The sequence below is a fragment of the Nyctereutes procyonoides genome, unplaced genomic scaffold (assembly GCF_905146905.1).
Source record: "Nyctereutes procyonoides isolate TBG_1078 unplaced genomic scaffold, NYPRO_anot_genome, whole genome shotgun sequence".
Taxonomy (NCBI): domain Eukaryota; kingdom Metazoa; phylum Chordata; class Mammalia; order Carnivora; family Canidae; genus Nyctereutes; species Nyctereutes procyonoides.
In genome coordinates this window covers 5241761-5264799 of record NW_026575024.1, presented here as the reverse complement: position 1 = coordinate 5264799, position 23039 = coordinate 5241761, and the positions used below count along the sequence as shown (strand labels likewise).

Genomic DNA, 23039 nt, shown 5'->3' with positions numbered 1-23039 from the left:
AAACAGATCCTAAACCCGGGGCGTGCCTCTACTCAGCTAGGCCAGGTCAAAGGGAGGAGGAACCGCCCCCAAGAGGCGGTGGGCTGAGCACAGGGCGTGTGCAGACCCCTCGGCCAGGCTACCCCCGGGGCGGCCCGACAGGCCTGGGTCCCCTAGATGTGGGTCTCTGGTCTCTTCTGTTCAGGACTGCCAGCTTCTGGAGCAAAGCCTCGTGCCCGCCAGGTGTCCAAAGGGGTCATGCTTTCTGCCAACCTTCTCGGCCTTCCCTGCCAGGGTGCTGGCCAAACAGCCACTTCCTCTGCATGGCTGTCCCCGCCGGAGGCAGCTTCTATTTCTGAGACTCGCCTGCCCTCCCTTCCTGCGTCCCTCCCTGCCGTCCTCAAATGTTGTGGAGTCCAGACACTGGAGCCAGACAGCCACAGACCAAACTCTAGCTGCGTGCCCCCATCAGGCTGTGGGGCTCCAGCCTCAGTTTCTCCAATCGTGAAACAGGGTCCCGGCCACGAGCCCTGAAGGGCTGTTGTGAGCATTTAATGTGACTGGCTGCTGGCCTGGGTCGTAGGCCTCTGCCCCCGGGAGGCAGGAAGAGGGGGCCTCTTCACTCACACGCAGCAGGAGATGGGGCCAGGGGGGGATCCACATGCTCCGAGCTGAGCCTAGGGCTGGACACATGGCCAGTCCACTGGGAGATCTCCGTACTGGTGACATAAACCCCAAAACCTCCCCAGGGGGCTACAGCAACCAAAAACTGCTCACATAAAGGGGGGCATCGCAGGCTATGCGCTCCCCCTTCTGCACACTCATTTTTAATAAAAAGCTGCTGCTAATCTCCGCTCCTCCCACGGGGAACGGCCCACGGCTCCCCTGTCTGTGGGCAGAGCCCCTGCTTTCACCCAGACACGCGGAGTGGAGGCGCCGCCGGGGACAGGACTCGGGGAGTTAGAACAATAATCTCGTGGGTCAAGGGGGTCCAGGCGCAGTGGTGGGCGACGGAGGTCCTCACGGTCCCCGGGCCTGGGCTGGAGCTGCCAAAGCCAGCTGAGCCGGTGTGCCATCTACCAGCCGGACCCCAAGCCGGGGCCGAGCCTTGCCCAGGTGACCCAGTCAGGCCCAGAAAGAACCCAGTTAGTTCCTTCCTGCATGTGGGACTCCCCCAGGCCCCCGACACCTGCGGCCACTCTCACCTGGAAACCAGGGCAGACGGGAATCAGCGACCCCAGAGCCCAGCCCCGAGCTCCTTCTCCCCAGCCACCCCGTGTCGGCCAAGCCAGCGCATGACACGCTTTTGCCAACATCTCCCCCAAATGCAGTGCTGGAGAGTCCCGGGCCGGAACGGGAATGAGAGAAGTCCTGCAGGGTGGGATCAGGGCCGTGGGGAAGGCACGGAAGGGGCGGGGCAGGGCACCAGGGGGCACCACCAACAGCCACCAGAGGGTCCGGCACTTCTCAGCACCTTTGTGGCCAGCCCTTCTCGACCCTGCTCTGCTTTTCCCAAACTCCTCTCAAACCCACAGGGCCTCGTGAGCTGCTCCTGAGAGATGTTAGCGGCTCTCCTGCTTCTCCTTCCCCATGGCTGGGCCAACAGGTACCAGGGCCCGAATGGGTGATGAGCGCCACCTGCCACCCCAATTCTGGGGGCTCTTCTGCACCAGCTGGGAGGGGCCCTCCAGTGGGAACAGGCCATTCAAAGAGACAAGTGGTGGGCGACATCACAGAGCACCAAGTGCGGGTCAGAGCATGCGCCCCCGTCCCAGCTGCAAGCTTCCACGGCTGCCCACGCCATCAGCCCAGCCTCAGCGGCCGCCCCCCCCCATGCTCTCTCCTGGCTCTGCATTCACCAGGCGAGGGGGCGCCTGCATGTTCCCCCCCAACCCAAGAGTGAGGGCACTCACTCCGTCCCCGGCTGGGAATGTGATCATCCCACCAAATCCCCACAATGACTCGCCCTGTGAGGAATCACTGTGGCCGCTCACGTCCCCATTTTACAGATGAGACTCTAAGAGGTTATAGACCTCGCCGGTCAAGAATGGGTCTGGAACCAGAGCACCAAACTGGGGGATTCCGTGTCTCTCCTTGGCCAGCGCCAGCTCCCAGCGTCACCCTACCAGTGGCACAGGCGAGATGGCTTCCAGGGTCGCATCTCGGGGCTGTGTGCATCCGCCCTGCCCTTGACGGAGGAGCACCCAGACATCCCCTAAGCGGGGGAGGCCGAGGGGACGTGGCTGGGCTGCAGACCTTCCCACAGTTTGCTGCGCTCGGGCCTGGCCGAGCACTGCCTCTGGCCCTGGGGTTCCCGCTGGCAGCCTGGCACAGGCCTCCTGGCACAGGCTGTGGGGTTTTATTTAGACGGTGTCAGCTAAGCGGCTCCGGGCGCGCAGGCCTGAGGGGGCGTAACTCGATTGGGTTTCACAGCGCGTTTGTCGGGAGCTGCCTCCATCGTCACAGAGCGGTGCGTGCTTTGCTGGGAGGGCTGGTCACTCGACGGGCAGGCGGGGACAACGGGCTGCCTCCTTCAAAGCTCACTCCCACCCCCTTCTTCGTTTGGGGAAGATTTCTTCCTGCCTGGGCCCAAATCCCACTCTCTGGGGCCGCTCCCCAACCCCTGACCCTGCAGAACAAAAGGGAGCGTGAGCGTCTAGACCGCCAGTCTGAACGTGAGAAGGGGGCATTGTGTGACCGGGACGGAGGCCTGGCCTCCCAGGCGGAAAGGTCGGGGCGCGGGGCCGAGGAGAGGGTGGCTCTGGCCGGGCCCGCCTCTCCGGTCCCACGCACCTCCTGTCCGTCCTGGAGAAGAGACGTGGCCAGAGCTCTGCACCGGGAATCCGGCCTGGGTCGCTGCCAAGGCTGGACGCGCTGCCTCCAAGTGAAAAGTGGGGAATCCCTCGGCTCATCGCTAAAGGAACAAATCCACAGGAGGCCCTCAGAACGGTGCCTGAGTCCGGGCAGCACCCATAAACACGAGCGGTCTTTCGGGATGACCCGTTTAGAAGCTTCATGTGTATTCTGGGCTGAGGTGACGCGGGGGGGAGAGGCCCCCTCAGGGACCCTAGGGTCTTCCTGAGTCTGGAAGACCCTGCTCCACGTGGAGGAGGGGACACGTTCCTGGACACTTCCCTGGCTGCCGGCTGTGTGACCCCAGTCCCCTATTCACTCTCTCTGGGTCTCAGGGACCCCCATCTGTATAAAGAGGGGCTCGGATCAGATCTGTGGTTTTTCAGGATTATCTTACCAGCAGAAGCCTTTGGCTTGGAAGGGCGGACCTGGGAGCTCCAGGGATCAAACAGAAACAAAGAGCCCTGCTAGTACTGCCATGAGGCCCCCAGGGTGTGAGGCTCTGCACCCAGTGGCCGAGGTTTACTGGGCACTTACTACGTGCCGGGTGCCGGCTGAGCCTCCTCTAACACCCGTGGGCTTCGTCCCTTTGCCTCTGAGACTGAAACTGGGTATCAGCCCATTTGACAGACAAGGAGCTCAAGGCTCTGAGTGGCAGAAGCAGAGGCTCAAAGGCCAGGCCACCTGTCTGTAGAGAGCTGCGCCGGGGGCGCGGCAGGAGGTCCCCACATGGGCCTCCCACCCCACACGTCCCAGGGAAGAGATGCTGGGCAGCTGTGCAAGAAGAGACAGCCAGGGGGGTGGGGAGGTGACACGTCCCTCCCCCTCCCCAAAATGCTGGTGTGTGTATGGGGGCAGGGGGGTGGACCTGCACCCATCTCCCCAGCCGTTGCTACCAACTCTTTATCAGCCGTCACTGCAAATGCCTGGAGAAGGGCCCGCAGAGCACTTTCAGCAGCATAAACCTGTCTCCACGTGATGGGATCACAGGCATTTTGACTTTTGTCTTGGTCATTTATCAAATTCTTTGAATTTTTGTTAAATAAGGGGCACATATCACCTCTTACCATCAGAAGAACTGCGCTATTTTCATGGCAAAACAAAAGGAGAACTGCCCATTCTCCCCGGCGGGGTGGGGTGCATCGCTTCTGGGCGTCCTCAGGGGTCCTGGCTGGAAATACACGGCAGATGCCAGAGAAGCGGGCACGCAGGTGCGCCCCGTGATCCCCGGCTTGGAATCTGTCCTAGGAAGCACTCAGAGAGGGAACCAAAGTCTCGAGGATGCCCCCACCCACCAGAACTAGCAGTTTCTCTTCTGCCCCGGCTGATTGGGATCTAGGACCCGCGTTCCTGAATCCCTATCTCCTTACAAGAGAATTGCAAAAATGCAGGTTCCCGGCCTACGCCAGGTTTCTGGACCAGCACCCCCGCGGGAGAGGCGGGAAGCCTCTCCTTTTCAGTTCCATATCTAAGTGAACCGTTGCACCTGATGAATGAGGAGGCATCTTCTGGCGGCCATAGTCGAGTTTCTCTTTGTCAGGGTTGTATACTTCTAGAACGTTCAGCCCAACACATAGTAGGTATTCAATAGATGTGGTGAAGGAGCTTGTGAACGAGGGAGTAAAATACGGAGGGAGATAACCCACCAGGAAGGTTCCTACATGAGCGCAAGATTACGGATAAGACACCCCGCCCTCGCCTCTGGCCCCCCCCATTAGGATGTCACAAGGGGACCCTTCTTCCCTAGCTCTTCCTCCTCAGGAGCACATCCACAGAGGTGCCTCCAGTAGGGGGCTGGGCTGGGGTCTGGAGGCACCGCAGGCTCTGGAGGGGGAGGGGCGGTGACGCAGGGCTGAGTCACAAAGGGTCTCTGGGCAGGTTGTGGCAAGGGTGAAGTTGCTGCCCGCGGGACCACGACTTAATAACAGAACACGCTACAATTCTTGAGCATTTACAAGGCACGGAGCACTGAGCTAAGCACATATTCCTCATTTGATCCCCACTATGATCCTACGAAATGACTCTTAGGATCCCCATTTTACAGATGAGGAAACAGAGGCCCAGAGCGGAGAAACAACCGCAGGGACACTCCCCTGGCGGTGGGGATCCACAGAGGCCCTTGCTGCCTTCCCCTCCTTGGGTCTGGGTCCGCAGTGCCCGCCCACTCCAGACACGGGGGTCTGGCCTTCCCGAGGACCTCGCCAGGCTGCAGGCTTCAGGGCCGGGACAGAGGGCTGGAGCCCCCAACCTCGGCATCCCTGGTGCCCGGTGCCCCCGGGCCTGGTCCTTCTCCAGAAGACCCCTCCTCTGCTCAGGCCGCTGCTGCTTCACAGCAGCCTGAACCTGCACCTGGCCTACAGCCAGCGGAGGACAGGACAGCGCGGCCAAGGCCACTCCTGGCCCCAGGACGAATTCCTTGAGGGCTGAGGCTGCCAGATGGAGAAGAGGCAGAGTGGCCTCTCCCACGCCGGCTGGCGCTGCTGGCTTGGCACCCACTGGCAGGGCGGCCCATGGAAGCCAGAGTCAACCTGGAGCTCCAAGTCCTCTCCAGGGTGCAGCCCCCATGTCACCTGGACGCTCTTCCAGGCAGAGAGGAAGAGCTCTGGGAGCCCTGAGCCTCCATCTCCCCCAGTGACTGGCAAGGCAGTTCCGATCCCTAAGAGGCCATGAGGATCCATCCCTTGGCGGAGCCCGCAGCCCACACTCAGCTAAATGCATGGGCCGGGGAGCCAGGCTGCTAGGGGTTCAGGTCCTGGCTCTGCCACTTACCAGGCATGGGACCTAAAGCAAATACCCTCTAAACCTCGGTGTGCACATCTGCACAATGGGTCTAACGGCAGCAAAGGCTGCCAGGGAGCTGGGAGGATTCCACACCCAGGGAGAAGAGTGCTGGGCAATGTGCTCAGGGGCACAGCGGGGCTGCCCGCGAGCCGTTCCATTCTCGGGGCTGTCTTCCCGGCTTTCACACCTCATCGTCCTCAGCTGCTACTTCAGGCCCCGCTGTGCATCGAGGTCTCAGGGGAAGTGGTCAACCCCGAATCTGACCAGAACCAACCAGGCAGACTGAGGGCGCAAAGAGACAGCACAAAGCCCGGGCAGGCCCCGAGGCAACACCACCACAACATCCACACTCCTCTTGTGAGCAGGCCAGGGGCCTCCGCCTCTGCATTCCCACCCGTGCGGCCAGGACCTTTCACATTCCAGCCAAGCTGCAATGCCTCTGTGGGTTGCAATAAAAATTCCTAGACAGGTAGTCAGGTAGGAGGCCGGCTCTAGGATGAACAGAGAGAGGGGGCAAGGGGGTAAGCGCCATGAGCTCTCCTTGGCCTTACCCAGTGTGGCCGGTGGGGTATCCTCCTCGCCTGTGCCCCCACGGTCCCCTAGGACCAGACCCAGACCCGGGGTCTGAGGCCTGGGCTCCAGGTCCAGGAAGGTCAGTGAGTCAGGAGCCCCCTGGGAAGGAGCCGGCCTCACCCCAGCCAGACCAGCCTCACGGGGTGGGTCCCTCGAGGGACTCTCAGATCTCTGAGGAGGTTCGACTGTGGTGTCACTGTGGGGTCCTCAAACAGCTCCCTCCAGCACCTGTCACACGCCAACTGTTTTGAAAGTAGCAGAAATAAAGCACAAGCTCTGCCAAAGCCTGAGCCAGACAGGCAGCAGAACTTCCCCCAACGCCTCTGCCACCGGAGCCTTTCCCAGCAGTGACCCGGCGATGGCGGGGATGATGCAGCGTGGTTGGCAGACGTGCCCATGCACCCCTGAGAGGCCCAGAGCTACGACACACCTAGGCCCTTTGCTTCACTTGCTTCCCACTGTGTCCCCTTACCCCCAGAGCCAAAACTGTGCATTAGGAGGCTCGGTAGTAAATCACAGATCTATTCTGCAAAGCATCAAACCATTTCAGGCACCGTAGGACAATTAAATTAAGGAGGTTTTTTTCCATTACAGAAAAAGAACTTAGAGATCTCGGTTAAAACACACACAGAGATCCAGATGACACACAGCTGCGACAGGCACTCCCCTGCAAACTGTGTGGGGTGCATCAAGAGTCCAAGGGGGCAAAGGCTTGGCTTCCCCATCACCGGCACCATCCCGAGAACAAGCCTGGAGCCCTGTCACCTGCCTGACACTGCCCCAAGCTCTGTGTCTGGAGGAAGGATGCGGATCTCCCCTTCATCCCTAACTTCCCACCCCCAATCTTGCTCCCCCACCTTGGGTTCCCTTCCTTCAGAGGACCCCGCAACCCTGAACCTTGATCTCATTAGAATCGAGCTGACCCCAACCTTCAAATGGCTGGGTGACCTCAGAAGACCAAAGGGCGAGGTGCTTCCATTCTGCAGGAGGTGCCACCCGTCTGCGGTTGCTAATAGGGACCCCCGAGGAGTCCTTGACAGGAGCCTCTTAGAACGTGACTCTCCCCCAGGCTTCCCGATTTCGGCCACTTCCAAATACCCCTTAAAGGAACTAAAAATCCTAAATATTTTAATTTTTAAAATTTAAATTCTAGCCTATCAACTCACCTTCACCACATACTCTCGTCTTAAACAGTAGCCCTCATGAAATCAGGGCCACGCTTTTTCCGTTTTATCCTGACATGCGTTTAACATACATCAGCCTAAGTGCGTAACGGCGAAATTTAAAACGCCCATCCACATGCCACTGAAAGTGGTCTCCCGGGCTCCTGGTTTGCCGTGGGCCTGTCGACGTCTCCAAACTTACAAGGTAGGGCAGTGAGGACACAGGTGGTTTCAACGGAATCCAGATGTAGCTCCGTCAATTCATGGTGGGCACGCGTGCCCTTGGGCAAGCGCCTTCTGTCCTCCGCACGTCAGTCTGCCCATCCGGAAAACAGGTCTAGTCACAGCGGCTCCCACGAGGGCTCCATGTGACGTGGCGGCTGGCATCAGCGACGGCAGGACCGAATCGTGTTGCCACACACAGCCCCAGGGAGCCAGAACACTGCAACCACCCCCCATTTTATGGCCGAAGCAAGGACCAGGGGTGCAAAAGCCACAACAGCAATGCCACCACGATTCTGAAGCGGCCCCGGCCTCTGAAGCGGTTCTGTGGGGTCTGTTCCTCCCGCAGAGAAGGCGAGCCGGGGCCCCCAGGGTGCCAGCCCCACACTCCCCAGGGGGACCTGCTCCAACCCCCGACCCACAGCCCCATTCCGAGGCCCCAGCCCTCCGTCAGCCGGCAGGAACGCGGCCTCACTGCTAGGGCCTCTGAGTAACCGCCTCCCCCAGACATGATTCATACCTGTCTGGGGTCACCCACATCCTCATTCCCTGCAAAGGAATGCACGCCAGGTGAGGCGAGCAGGCGGGCTGGCATGGGTGCCGGGCGGCGCCAGAGGTGCAGCCTGCGGGGTCTCAAGGACTCCGCTGCAGAGTCCCCCCTGGCTGGGGCTGGACAGACAGACGTCCGGGTCTGGGGTACCCGTCTACGAGGCCCAGATGCAGGTTATCAACGCTCCCCCCCAACGGCGGCAGCTGGCGTTCCACCAGTGGACGGTGATTCTCTGGGTCCAGCGTGGCCCCTTACAGTTCCTTTGCCTTGGTGAGCGTTGCCACCCCGAGCTTCCCCTGCGCTAGGGAATAGGACGCACCCATACAAAGGCATCACTACGGATCCACACCACGCGATGGGGCTCAAAGTCGGGAGAATGAGCGGGAAAAGCCAGTCACAGCAAACATACAGTGTGATTTCATTTATGCAAAGTTCTCCACTAGGAAAGACCGGCCGGCAGTGTCTGCTCCAGGGGGTGGGCACAGACCAGAAGGGGGCCGGGGGACCTGTCCCGGGATGGGGGGCTGTCGGGTCAGTCTGGACGAGTGTCCCATACACACGTTTGCCAAAACTCATCACGGCCTACGCTATGTCTGTGCACCTTGGTGCCTGTAGTTATACCTCAATAAACACATCAGAGCAGGGAAGACATGGGTTCCAGGGGAAGGCTAACAATTTAGGGGAAGAGAAGGGACGCGCAGGTGAGGTCCGATGGGCTCCTTCTTCTTGCAACGGGCTAGGTTTGACTGCGCCCATTTGACAGAGAAGAAAATGGATGGGAGGAGATGATAGGAGAGACCAGCACAGGCTCTTCTAGGGGATCAGGGCCAAGAAAACCTCCTGTCCAGAAAGCCTTCAAACGGGGGCCCACCAGTGCCATCTCTGCCTGTCTTCTCCCCCTCTGGCACCTTGTGCCAAGAAACCTTTGCAGAGAAGCAATGTGCCACCTCCGGTGAGGCAGAAAGCCTCACATAGGTTGCCAGAAATCGAGGTTTCTGGCCAGCCACAGGGCGTGGAAAGAGAAGTCAGGATGCCAAGGGCCCATCCCGACCATGGTGTCCATCAAACCCCAGGTAATCCCCCCAACCCCGAGGTTGGCCAGAGGCCTCCGGGGTCACTCAGTCGTTCCAAGCACCTGGTCCAGAACACAACACACAGGTGAGCCCCGTGCTGGGAGACAAGGCCCCCTGGCGTCCTGCTGCTGGGAGGACGGACGCACATGAGTGGGAGCACCAAGCCGGCATACCCAGAGTCCCTGCTGCTATGACGTATCCTTGTGATGACAACAGTATTAGTAGCAGGCTTCGTTTAATAACTGAGGGGCTCTGGGGGTGAAGACTGGCCTTGGTTTGCTCCTCTCCCTTGCTGGAGCAGCCTTAGTTGTGGCCACACGCTGGAATTACCCAGAGGATTTGCATCCTGGCTCCCTGCCCTGTCCCCAGTCATTGGCCTGGGGTGCACCTGAGTGCCCGACTATGAGCCTCGAGGCGGACCTCCTGTGCAGCCAGCACGGCAACGGCTGAGTGCAGAGGGTGCTGCAGGAGCACCTTCCAGCCGTGAGGCTCACTAAGCTGTCTCCACCCCCTCTCGGGAGCCCAGGCCTACCCAGCACCCCAGAGGCTGCAGTCACCCCTCTCTCCCTTCAGCTGCAGCTCAATGCCGGACAAACCCTTGCTATCTCAGGCCTGTGCCCCAGGCATCGCCACCAGGTGACCCTTCCAAGGAGGGATGTGGAGAGGCGGCTGGAGAAGCCAGGGAGCAAAGGCAGGGACACCAACACCCTTGCAGTGGGGGGCGAGTGATTCCGAAGTCTAGAGGATGGCAGGCCAAGCACAGGCTTCGGAGCCCCGTGGCCCAGGTTCAAATCCTGCTCTGCTACTCGTGATCTCCCACACCGCAGCACGTGACCTGGCTTGGCCTCCTCAGGTACACACGAGGGGCACCCCAAGGACAGTGAGGCAGGGCACGCACAAGAGGAAGAGCAGGGTGTTAAAAGCCACAAGGCCACTATGGGTGGACGCAGAGAAAATTGCTCCCAATCCTCATCCCCCCTCGTCCCAGTCTATTCTGGGGAAAGGGTCCAGAGCTCATTCTTACTAGAGTGTAAAGGAATGCTACAATGTGTATAGCATAGGCCTCAGGATATCCAGGGCAAAGATGCTGTTGAGGTAAAGGGGAGGCTTCTGTGACATGTAGGCTCGTGACCCCGATTTTAAAGAAAGACAAATGAAGTGCTGTCGGGGAGTTGGGGAGTAACAGGGATGGGTCTTTCTGCAGATCTCACCTTGCATGAGCTTGGAGGTCTGGGAGGCACCCAAGCCTGAGAGCTGAAGGCAGGGGCCTGGGCCACTCCAAGGTGGTGGCACATTCTTAGAACTCACAGAAGGGACGAAGTCCTGCGGCCCTGACGCCTCTCCCGGCCGGACTTCCCTGCACAGACAACTCTCAGCTTCCTTCCTGAGGATCGTCGACATCACCGTCGAGCCCTCCCCGAGCCCCGCCAAGAGTGGACGCTGCTATGCAGGAGCAATGTCTGTCACGGGGCAGGAAGGACAGTGCGGGACCGACAGCCACGCACTCATCCCTGATCCACACCCTGGGAGTCACAAAGCCGCTCAACGAACACCAGCTGGGCTCTCCTAGTCTAAGGAAAGGGTCACAGGAGCTGGGGATTCACAAATTCGCGAGCCAGACCGCAGGATCCAGCGGAGTGAGTTATTAGGCTGACGGAGAGTCACCAGAGAAGCAGGCTGCGGGGAGAAGTATTCGTCAACTCCACGTAAGTGACTGTGGGATTACGCACTTGCAGGCAGGGCCTGGATTTACACGGACAACTGGAAGCTGGACTTGTAATTACACCTCTGGGCCATGCAGCGAGCAACTCTAATTAGCCTCTAGATGGGAGGGTAGTGACAATTTTATTTAGGGCCAAAAGTAAGTAATAAAATTAGGCAGAATGAGCCACTCCACGCGTAAAGTCCCCACACTTTGCAGAATAACGAAATGACAGGCTTGACAATTGCAAACATCTAATAATTGTCGTTGTTAGGAAAACCGAAGGGACGCTGGGGAATGGCCTCTGACTCTTAAGCCTGGACATTTAAAATGTTGCATGGTGGACACGCCCCCCCCCCCCCGTCGATGTTTTTTGTTGTTTTTTTTGTTTGTTCGTTTTTTTAAGACAAGATTCTCTGCATCTGTACCTCTTCAACAGTAAAGGGCTCCAGGACGCCGACGGGGGCGTCCCTATGTGCCAGCCTGCTCGGGAACCGGGATCCATAAACACGGGCCAGATACAGCCGAGATAGGAGCGTATTTAGCTGTGATCTATCGTAACGATCACCAGCAGCAAATGGAGTGGCGTTTAAAGGGCCTGTTGGTGTTATTTAATCGGTTATATTCACCAACGTAATCGACACCCTCTCCATCATCTCAATACACCCACCTCTCCCTCCCATACCATAAATAGATTAGAAAAAATAGTTTCCTGCTATGGCCGTGACCCCATCGGCTGCCAAGCTCAGCCTGGTATGAATCACTCGGGGCTCACCGCGACGGCATTTCAAATGACTGAATGATAACGGGGCGGTACAGACACCAATAAATGAATCATGCCTTCCGCAAGACCAAACCTTTGGCTTTTACAGACACCAATTACAAAGTAGAAAGAAAAGAACAAAGAAATTACTCAGGGTGTTTGCGCAAAGTTGATTCATAGGTTTACAGAATTATTACCGACGAAATTGTTTTTAGGAAGGCAATTAGAGCTATGACCTGCTCCGGCACCATCATCAGCCTATCGACATGGGAATGTGCAAAATGGGGCAGAGGAGGGCAGCCCCCAAAGTCTTGCAGGGCACCCAGGGACCTCCCTTTCTGCCTCCCCCTGGCGGGTTGTTTAAGACTTCCGTGAAATCCTTAAAACCTGTAGCCACACCAGCGACGTAGAGGAAGCAGGCACATTTACACCCAGTTCCTGTAGAAATCTTGGTATCAACTTTTATTTATTTATTTATTTTTATTCTTTAAATGCAGCAGCCACAGTAGAACATAGAGATCCTCTCTTCTGGGACCAGGATTTGGAAACACATCATCTACCACAACCAAACGCTCACACAATTTCTCCATGCGAACCGACTGCAGATAATTCAGACCAAAGCTATTTTACCTACTATAAAACTTGGGGGTAGATGAAGAAAGAGCATGCGCTGTGGCCACATGCAAACTCTGAGCCTCTCCGTTAACAAAGTGTGACCTCTGGGATGAGTCAGCCCACAGGCCTTGGGTTGGGGCTTGCTGGCCAGGCTTCCTGGACAAACTTCTGCAAAGTGTAGGAGCATCGCCGTCAGGAATGTCAGATCCTGTGGGCAAACCGACGTGGGAGAGAATAACACCGAGCTTACACCTGGCTTATGCTCTCAGGCAGCCGGGCCTCTAACCACCGGCTCCCTGGACCATTCATGGGTACAGCAAGCAGGTGCCCTGGGCAACGCCAGCCCCTGGTAGTGGCCAGGTCACGCAGGCCACTGGGGCAGAAAAACCTCTTTTGGGAAAGGACTGTTTGCTTTCCCCAAAATTTGCTAGAAATCTGACTCAGCTCCCTGCGTCTCTTTCTTCTCAAAAAGGGGCCTGGGAACCCCGATTTCACCCACGCTGGTGGACCCGGGCATAGCCAGGGGAAGGCTCAGGCTCAATGCTGGGCACACCTGTGGGAGGCAGGGTCCCCACGGGGGCCTCCAGTCAAGGGACCTCAAAAAAGGCTTGGTGGGTGGAACACACACATTTTAAAACATGCGTATTTTGTATCATGAAACATTTATGTATCTCTCATAGATCCAAAGATATGCGGTTTTATATATTAAAGCACACATTGCGGTATTTTTAACCACTGACACCCAAACAAATCCGCAGCTGGATTTGTCACTTTTACCACCCCCCACCAAAGCCAGGGATGGAACCACCATGTCCTGGAGACCTAAGGACCAACAGGGACTCTCGGACCCCTGCAGCCTACGTGATGTGCATGCCAGGGATCGACGACTCCCCATCGGTGACAGTAAAGGACGGCGGCTGCTCCCGACAGACCCCATCATGTGTCAGCAGTTCACAGGATATCACCCACGCACCCAGTGGTCACAGGGGCAAGTGAGGGACATCGTAAATCCATCCCCTCACCAGCTGCTTCACTGTTTATTGAACACCTACTCTGAGCCAAAGAGCATGCAAAAGCCGACCAGGACTCGGCACCGCCATCCCCCTCTCCATCACCGCCAAAATCTCCACGAGGGACAAAAGACACAGGACAAGCTCTCCAAACGTAAAAGGCAGGGTGGGATCTTGAACCTGCGCGGCTGTTCAGAGCTGTAGGTGTGTCTGTCTGTCAGGCCCCGGGGGAGCCCAGTGCTGCAGGCCAAGGAGAGCTGGCAGGTGCTTCTGTAGGGGACGGAGGAGCCTTAGGAGCGTTCAGAGCTGGCTCCTAGGGGCCAGAAGCAAACTGTATTCAGCTTCCAGATCCCAGGGCCACTGGGGATGGTACACTTGCTACCAAATAATTAAAACTCTTCTGCTAGTAGAGCTATTTCCCAAACCCACTGGCACGATACTCATGGATTTTAGATCCGATACGTCTAAAGGGAAGAAACTCAAGACTCCAGGTTCCCTGAGGCTTCTGACATCCTCACCAGGCACTGCAGGCACCAACTCTAAGCCAAAGGACCCACCCCTTCTTCTTCCCACCCCCGACCCAACAGAAAACAAATACATATTAGAACCTGCCGGGACATCAGGAAGATCCCATGATCCCTGATACCTCAGCAGGTGAGTCACGGGAGCCACCCAGGCTCCTTTCAACACGTGGCGTCTCACCGTCGCCTCAGAGCGACCTCCAGCTCTGCTCGCGGGTGACAATGGGTGGGAGAGTAACCCTCCAAAACACCCCAGGTCTAAAGCAGGTCTGTGCAGAAAAGAACTGCCCTATAAATTCTCCTGCCGGGGCGGGTGGCAATGCACCTTTGTCATCTCGATACTCTGAGGACTGACAATAGGGAAGAGACCTCAACCTCGTGGGACCACCGTGGCTGAAGCAGGGGAGGCAGGTCTGCAGCAGGGCATTTCTCCGCCTGCCCCTTAGTGCGGCTTTGACCTTTCCCCGAGGTGACGAAGCCCGGAGGCTGAGGCACCTTTCCTGCCCCAAACAGTGGAAAGTTCCTTGATGGTTCAGAATACTACTTGGTGCCGGAGGCACTTTTCATTGCTCAGGCAACTGCCCTGCCAACCTAGGAAGCAGGTGTGAGCCTTCTCTCCATTTCACAGACGTGCTAGTGGAGGCCCGGGAGGGACTCGGCCCTTGTCCCAAAAAAGATGGTTTTCAGAGTCTTTATCTTGACCGTATCCTGTCCACTCCGGACTCTTCTTCCAGGCTGCCTACCGCCCTGCCCATGCCCACTTCCTTCCCCACCTCATTCACACTCAGGGTTTCCACAGGTTCAGGGGGATATACTGAGCAAAACGGGCACGGTCCCCAACCCCTCAGTGTCTGGGGACCAGGAGCAACACAACGGACAACTAATTGAACGGTACCCCACACAACACGACAAGTGCAACAGGAGAGCCCGGCGTGCTCTTGGAGTCGAAACCGGATGACGGGTCTGAGACCCTGGGGGGACCTGCCTGAGAGAGGCTTTGAGAGTCGCCTCGGGTTCATTCCCAATTGGCTCCCTCCCTGGAATTAACTCACTTTGCGTCTGCTCACTAGAAGGGCGGCTCTCAGAGGGCAGGGTTGTGTCTATACGGTCGGTCCAGGCATTCTGCACCACAGTCACTAACTACGTGACGAAGCGCTGGATGGCTGAGCACCTAAAGGATGCCACGTGCCCCACACCCGCCCCCGGAAAGTCTGCATTTTCCTCACCTGGCAGTGCAGACCCCAGATGGCCTGGAAATCAGGGTAAGGTTAACAGACATGGTTCCTCCGGGAACATCCCTGGGCCATGCAGCAATCTCCTGCCCCAACATCTGACGGTGGTGGTGGTGGGAGGGGGGTGTAGACAGGGATGCCAGCTCCCGGTGCAGCCTCCTAAGGGACACCTGCCAGGGGGACATCTCACCTGCCTGGGGGACATCTCACATAGCTAGTGTCCGGCCAGAGTGGAATGGACCCGACCGCACACCCGAGATCTGCTCCCGTTCTTCCCTAGTGAACAGTCCGATGGGCGCTTGCAGTCTTGGGACAAAATCCAAACTACCACTGCCGTGTCGAGTCTTGCAAAGATAATGCTGGGGCTCAGGGAGTCGATGTGGTGTTGTGGGGTTAGAAATCAGGGGAGCCCGAGCATGGGGGTCAGGGAGCTTAGGTCTGAATTCCAACAGATCATCAGTTCCTGGCTGTGTGACCTGGGGCAAGTGTCTCACCCTCTCTGGACCCATTTTGGAATCTGCAAATTGGCGACAGCGTTAGCTCTCGCAGAGCTGTTTTGAAGATTAAGAAAAATGCGTCACTAGTACCTGGCACATAATAAGTTCTCTATATCCAACTAGGAAAGGGAGGGGAAGCAAAAATCCATCAGTCACCCTGGAAACAGAAGAGAAACGCCGTTCTGTGGCTCTCGGAAAGCCCGGGGATGCCCCAACCCTCTCCAGGCCCATCCCAGGGCACCGAAGCCCCCGCTCTCGTCAGCAAGCCGCTCTGGGACTTTTCCCAGCGTGGTGACAGGCACTTGCACGGGTACCTGACAAGGCCCTGACGAGACACAGAGGTGTCACAGATTGGCTCTGTAGTGTCACCCGAAGGGAAAGGGAGGTTGACTGTCAATGCTCCGAGTTGTCATGACTTCATGGAGGGGTGCAGCCCACCTCGGGGAGGGGGCAGGGCAGCACAGAAGACACAGGTTCTCGGAGACGGGGAGCAGATGTGCCCCCCCACCCACCCCCATCGGCGAAGAAGATCAGGCTCTTATTTTGAGGGTCCACGGCCTGTACACCCTTATTTGTTAAAAAAAAAAAAACCCTGACATTAATTTTCAAAAAATGGGAGCCGCAAAGCATCACCAGTTCCTGGGCTTTGTGCTCTGAGTCTTCTGAGCTGGACCTAGTGGGGGGGTCTGGAGGTCGGGGGTGCTGCTGACTTCATGGGTCTGTGCCTCACAGCCCCAGCTGGCCCCCAGCCTCCAAAGCTGGCAGTGGACTGCGGGAGCCCGAGGGCGTCCCTAGGAGAGCCTGGGGGCTTCCTGCCCAGGGGTGGGCATGCTGGGGGTCTCCCAGCCAGGCCTGCGGTGGGCCTGGCAGGGACAAGGAGAGGGAGATATTCAAGCATCTCCACCTTCAAGGTCACGGTCCCCACGTGGGCCTGCCTATTCCGACGTCCCCGGCCCTGCCAGCACCCCAGCCTCAGGACGGGGAAACCTTTTTTCCAGCGCGGACCTCCTCAGGGAGCAACCGCCGGGGGGCAGGACAGAGTGAACAGCTGAGATTCCCCCCCCTCAACTGTCACCACCAACCCCCGGGGAACACAGAGGGTTCTCTGAAGAGACACAACCCCCCAGCACACAGGAGCTGTTGGTACCCCGTTTTCATTTGGACCACAGGACAGCCAGAAAGTTCTGGAGCCGGTCTGGGCTTCCATCTCCCTGGCCCCCAATCCCACACTTAACCCACTGCAACCCACGAGGAGATCAGGTCTGCGGGCGGGTTTTGCGGGACCCTCGAAGTGAGAGAAAAAAAAAGAATTGCCAGTACTTAAAAAACAAGGGTTTTACATCAAAATCCGGCTGTCCAGGTCCCGGAAATTGAAAGGTCTGGCCTCACTGGGCCCACGTGGCAGCTGCCCCCCAACCACGACAGGACTCACCCACCCAGAAAGCTGAGTTTGCCACCCCATGCCACGCTTCGCTGGCCTCGGGAAGTCCCGGGCACAGCACGGTGCCATCCTCATTGCTCCCAGGCACCGAGAGAAGAGTGGGCACGTGCCAGCACACAGGGCCTCCACACGTGCCCCTAACTGGGCATTGGCACGCGCATGCACACACACACGTGCACGCCTATATGCACACGACACCTTTTAAAAAACACAGAACAGGCCCCTGGCTTTGATCACCTCCTCAGCGCGTGCCCCATGCAAGCAAGACCCCAAGGCTGGCAGGAGGACAGCCTCCCGACTTCCACTGCTAGGGGCTCCTTCTCCTTGGGTAGCATCCCAGACCCTGAGATGCCTGCAAACCTGGCCTTTGGATGATAAAACCCGAAGAGGAAAAGCCACGTGGGCCCTCCAGCTCCGGCCCTACCACCAGTAACCTCCTCCACAACACATTTGTACGTTTGAACCACTGACCAAACCAGGAACGCTGACAAGCCGTGGGCCGGGACGCGCAGAGGGCAGGTCCGGGGGTGCACCTGCACCGGCAGCTCTGGGGCTACCGTGGGGCAAGCGCTCCTAGCTGTCCCAGAAAAGCTGCTGCCACCCTGGCCCTCCCCAACAGCCTCCTCTCCTGGGCAGCTGTGCACACACCGCTCCATTTCCCTCTCCTTCCAAGGGAGAGTGCATAAATCTGCACAACTTAAAGGCCCAACTGTGTGCGTGTGCACTTTTTTCCCCTTTTTCTTACGTGCCCAGAAGGTAAAGCCATTACCCGAAGAGAAGCTGGCAAAGACATGCAGCAGTGGAGCATGTGTGTGCATACGTGTGTGCATGCACTGGCTGTACGCACACACGAGTATGCACGTATATGTGTGTGTGTGCGCGTGCGTGCATCTGTGTGCATGCACGCAGGAGGAGCAATTATGTACTCTCTGCCTTGACAAACACTCAGCTCACCCCTGACCCTGGGTCACACTGGGTGGTGTGGCTGGCTTACCCCAGACCTCCTGGGGAGCTGTGGCCAACTGTCTGATCTGAGATCCAGTCTAGGATTTGCACCTCAACCTAAAACCCAGACAGTCAGAAAACATGTGGGTTAAAAGTCCCCGCTCAGAGGGCCCATGGGGGAAATAGCTCCAGCTAGACAGCCACAGTTTAAACCAAATCCTAAAATACAAGCTTGCATGGTGCCAGAGTCTCTCCTCCTAATAAATGCAAATCCAAGATGAAAACTGGGAAGTTCCTGAAGACGGAGCCCCCATCCTTCCTGCGTGGTGCACAACAGGCGCTCGGAGGCCCCATCCTTCCCCATCCTTCCTGCGTGGCACACAACAGGCGCGCAAGAAAGGCCAAGGGAATGACAGGCAGGCGCCAACTTCGAGCACGACCACGGGTCTTCCCAGGGGCTGATCTCTGTAAGAGACCGAGGTTCAGCTTCTGGCAACTCACCTCCACCCTCCCGCCCCCCAGCCCCTTGGAGAAATAATGGATTAAAACAGCAGTTCTCAGCCAGGGCAATGCGCTCCCCAGGGGACATCAGGGGAGGTCTGGAGACATTTACGGGTGTTACAACTTGGTGGAGGGGGAAGCAGAAGCCTGCTCCAATGGTCATCTAGCAGACAAAGGCCAGGGATGCTGCTAAATACCCAGCATCGCACACAGCCTCCCCCTCCCTCCCAACAAGGAGGTCCTAGTGCCATGGGTGAAATGCCCCGGATTTGAGACATGGGGCACCGGGCATCCTGGGAGTTCCTGCAGCTCAGTCTCTAGTGTTTGGGAATATCTCTTTGGAATTGGGTTTCAAGAGGAATCAGAGACTCAGTGACACTGGAGTGTCAGGAAGCAAAACTGCCACCAGAGATACTGGCCGCAGGGGTCCAGGGTGGGTCCAGCGCAGGGTGCGCCGCCCAAGGCCCTCCAGAAATGGGGCACGAGCGCCAACAGCCGTATGACACAAGTCAGTCTGTCCAGGCAGAGGCAGCATCCATCTGCCCCCCCTCCCCAAAAGCCTCAAGCAGCAGCTGGAAGAGAAAAGCAGGGGCTAATTTCTAAGAGAGACAGATCTGTAAAGAAGTCAAGGGAACACCAAGAGAGCGGCAGGCCAAGAAGGAACCCTTTCCTCAAAAGTTGCCCGGCCAACTCCCCACTGTCAGCTCTGGTGTCAGCCAGCTGTTTTTAACCCCAGGACCCCTGGCTTTTCTAAAGAACAGCCTCTTTTTCTGTGGGGTATCTTGGGAAGAGTCAATTCTCATCAGACAGTGTCCCTCACCTCTTGACTCTCAGAGAAAACTGGGGCCCCTGGAGCGTGCCGGCATTATCTCCTATCTGGCTTCCTTGGAGATCACCCAGTTCCCCCCCTCCCAAGCGCAATGGGGATAGTGCTGAGATCCTCCAGCCCTCCAGCTCAAGACGGGCCTACTGTGGGGCCAAAGTCCCAAGAGACAGTGCGTGCGCTTCCTGAGAAACAGCCCTGGGTTTGGGTCCAGTGTGCGCTGGAAGAGCTGGAGCAAAGCTTTCCATTGCCACCTTCGCTCATCTGTAAAGCCCGAGCCGGCCAAGGCTCCACCCAGCTTTTGAGATTTGGGGCAACTGTACACCACCCCAGGGACCCAGCACTGTTCCGGGGGAGGGGAGCCACCGCTGGCACGGAAGCCTCCAGCCTGACTTGGGAGGGCAGAGGCCCCATCTTGAAAGATGGTAAGCTTTTTAAATTTCAACTGTCCAGATCTCATTTTTCAGATGAGGAAACTAAGGCGATTTAAGGAACCAACCAAGGGCCACCTGGACAAGGCCCCGCAGCCCAGCTCCAAATCCATCTTTGCCGTTCTGCTTGCGAACAACCCCCCCCCCCCAAGCTCGTATCACAGGAAATGTGGCCTTTCTTCCTCACTTCAAATTTTCCTCCCCATCTTTTTTGTATAAAGAAACTCCAGGCCTTCAGGCTTCCTCACCAGACCCTTTCGGGGAAATCTGATTAGCACTTGTAACAAACTGTTACATTATACCTGCATTTTAAAGATCATTTCCCTTCCTGCCCTGGGCTTTCTTCCAGTAAGTAGGGGGCCGTGTGTAAAAAATACACTGTGCACTGGTGACTCATGTACCACCCTGGGGCCAGCTGGAGCAGGCCGGGGTTCCAGGCGCTAACCTCCAGGGCCCAGCTCAGATGCCCGCCTGGGGGAAGCACACGGGTTGAAGGCGATGGATTTAACAACACCTTGGTGTCAGCCAAAATACCATCAGGGCTGAAGAGCCTAAGGAGGGACAGGAATAAGAATGAATTTTTTTTTTTTTAAAAGTCCTGAACACAAAGGAAGGACAAGAGCAAAATGCCTGTGCCCAGTCCTCCTAAAGACAGACTCCATAGGTTCAACACAATAGTGGGGACCCCTGGGGCGGGGAGCGCCCTAAGGCAGCTTTACAGAAGAGGGAAAATGAGGCACCTCGGGTACTTAAACAGCAATCCGTTTAGCACCGGCGAGGCTCTCTCCAAACATGTGCGAACATATTTTAATAATATCCTCGTGCATTTCATTAGCCTCCTGAGTTCATAAAGGGCCTTTGGGAAGCAATCTGGTTTAATGCAACTCAGTTCCGCACATGCTGGCTCTGGGCAGGTTCTCCTGGCACCTCGCTGGCCTGGCGCAGGGCGGCTTGGGGGTTGGGGGTGGGGGGTGGTGGGGACAAGCAGGCTTTTCCATCCCGGGGCTGGAGGGAGGGGACACTCACGGATGGAAGGACCCACCACTCAAGCTGGCCTGCCTGCCCCGGCAGGGCCGGTCACGGGTTATTTTTACGTCTTGTGCCTCACTCTACAGGCTCAGGGGCCACGCACTGTGGCAGCCGCCTGCGGAAACTGGCTTATGAGTCACCCAGTGACTGCCCTGCTCAGTGGTGGCCGCCTCTGGCTCCTGGTCCCAGCTGGAAGAAGGCTGGCCCTGGCAGGGGAGGGGCTGTGTGCTCCCTTGCCTCGGTGCTTAGGGGTGAGGGTAGGGAAACCGAAGCCCAGAGAGGTAAGAGGGCCCCCCACACCAAACGATGGGCTGGGTGGGGGTGGGGGTACAGGCTAGACAGCGCTCCACCCAACCCAACCTCTACCCGAGTGGGGTCCGAATGGCGGAAGTAGAGGCTTATTTGTCTCAACTTCTGGGTGCACAGGGTGAGTTGGTGCCAAGCTGCCAACACCCCCTCCCCACCCTCGGTCTATCTCCTCCTTTCAGGGCCAGGCGGTCCCAAACACAGACAGCCCCAAACTTTGACTCATTTGTAACCACGGTCCCAGCCAGGCTGAGCCAAGCTGTCCAGACAGAGGCTATTTATAGGTGCGTCGGGGACACAGACACTCACACAATGAGACACACACTCCAGATCCACCTTGGGCCAGACCCACCGGCGCGGAGCCCTGGATCCAGACACCTGGGCACAAACGGTCCCCAAGCCCCCAGAACGATGCACACGCTCCGAAGAGGCACCCCGACCGGGCCACAGGCAGGGGCGCAGGAAGGCTACATATGCCCGGGACAGACTGCGACCCAGACACACAGACACAGAGAGCCACGGAGACGCGCCAGACCCAGACAGAGACACACAGACACGCACGCTCCACAGACGCGAGGAAACCCACTCGCACAGACCGAGACAGAAGCGCCACGCACACTCCAGACACACACCCGGGGCCCCAGACACCCCGCAGGCCAGACAGCGTCTCACACGCCCGCCACCCCCTCCCCCTCCCCTCCCCCCCCCCCCCCCAGCCAAAGTTGATAAAGAGCCGGCCTAATTGCTCCACCGAGACTGCCCCTCGGGGAAATAAAACGGAAACTTCGCGGACCCGAGCGCCCCGGCCCTCCCGCGCCCCGCCGCCCTCCCGGCCGCTCGGCCCCGGGTCCGAGGCCCCGCGGGCGGGGCGCGGGCAGCGGGGGCCGTGCCAGGCTCGCCGCGCCGCGGGACAAAGCCGGGCCGGCCGCCAGCTGCCGCGAGCCAGGAGGGCGCGCCCGGGGCGCAGGGCGCACGGCCCGAGGGGGCGCGCACGGCCTGGCCCCGGCCCCCGCCCCCGCCCCCGCCCGCGGCTGCGGCTGCGGCCGGCCTCGGGGTCCGAGCCCGACGGGGCCTCCGGGGAGGGGGGCGCGGGGTCACTCACTGATCTCCATGCTCTGGAACAAAGAGCGTTTGCAGTTGCACGTGCAGGAGACATTGGGCTGCCCGGCGGCGAGGGCGGCGGTGCTGTTGGCCCCCATCAAGCGGTGCATGGACGGCGCGGCGGCGCGGCGCGGGGCGCGGGGGGCGCGGGGGCGGCCGGGGGGGGTTCCGGCCGGCGCCCGGCGCTCGGGCCCCGCATGCAGGAGGCGCGCGGCGGGGAGGGCGCACCCCGGCTCGCCGGGCTCGGGGCGCCGCCAAGGTCCCGCGGCTCCGCGGGGCTCAGTGCGCGCGGCCGCGCTCCCCTGCGCCCCCCGGCCGCCCCTCGGCAGCCCCGGGGGCGTCGGCAGTGCGCGCGGGTGGCGTCCGGGAAATGGGCCGGCAGCCGGGGCGCGCGCGGCCGCCGGGGCTGAGCCTCCGCCGCTGGCTTCCCGCAGCCGAGCGCCTCCGCCGCCGCCGCCGCCTCCTCCTCATTCAAGTCCAAGGAGATCGGGTTTCGCTCCGAGACCGCGGTCGGAGGCAGGCAGACGGTCTGACGTCAGCGCTAGACGGGGCTGCCGGTTCCCACCGCGCGGGGGCCGGGGAGGGGGCGCGCGCTGCGCCAATCCCCGCCGAGGTTCCCCCGCACCCCCTTCCCGGGCCGCGGGGCGGGGTGACGGGGAAGGGGGCGGGCTCTTAAAGGGCCAGAGCGAGGCGGCCCGCGGAGACCCGGGGCCGGCGGGGCGGGGGGCGGGGGGCCGCGCAGCGCCTCCGCGCCTCCCGGGGCCGGTTTGGAGCCGGTGGCCGGACCCGCGGGCCCGGGGAAGCGCGGCTCGCAGGCTCCTCGCCCCCGCGCGCTGCGGGTGCGTCCTGGGTGCCCGGGATCCTCGCCCCAGGTTTAGGGGAAGCCTGTCCTCTCCCGGAGCAGGTCCCTGGACTCAGGGCACGGGGA

General features: G+C 59.1%; 1 protein-coding gene across 3 annotated transcripts in view; it reads right to left on the bottom strand.

Annotated features, from left to right (window-relative positions):
* PMEPA1 (prostate transmembrane protein, androgen induced 1) overlaps positions 1-22717 on the bottom strand; it is a 56597-nt gene extending 33880 nt beyond the window's left edge. The window contains exon 1 of one of the 3 annotated variants that reach the window (XM_055303929.1): positions 22113-22717. In XM_055303929.1, the coding sequence (XP_055159904.1) occupies positions 22113-22221 (109 nt within the window). In that variant the 5' untranslated portion in view covers positions 22222-22717. Of the gene's footprint in view, positions 1-7551; positions 11228-22112 lie in introns of those variants that run through there. The other 2 variants (XM_055303922.1, XM_055303946.1) reach the window with 2 other exon arrangements.
* Between the last annotated feature and the right edge of the window lie 322 nt (positions 22718-23039).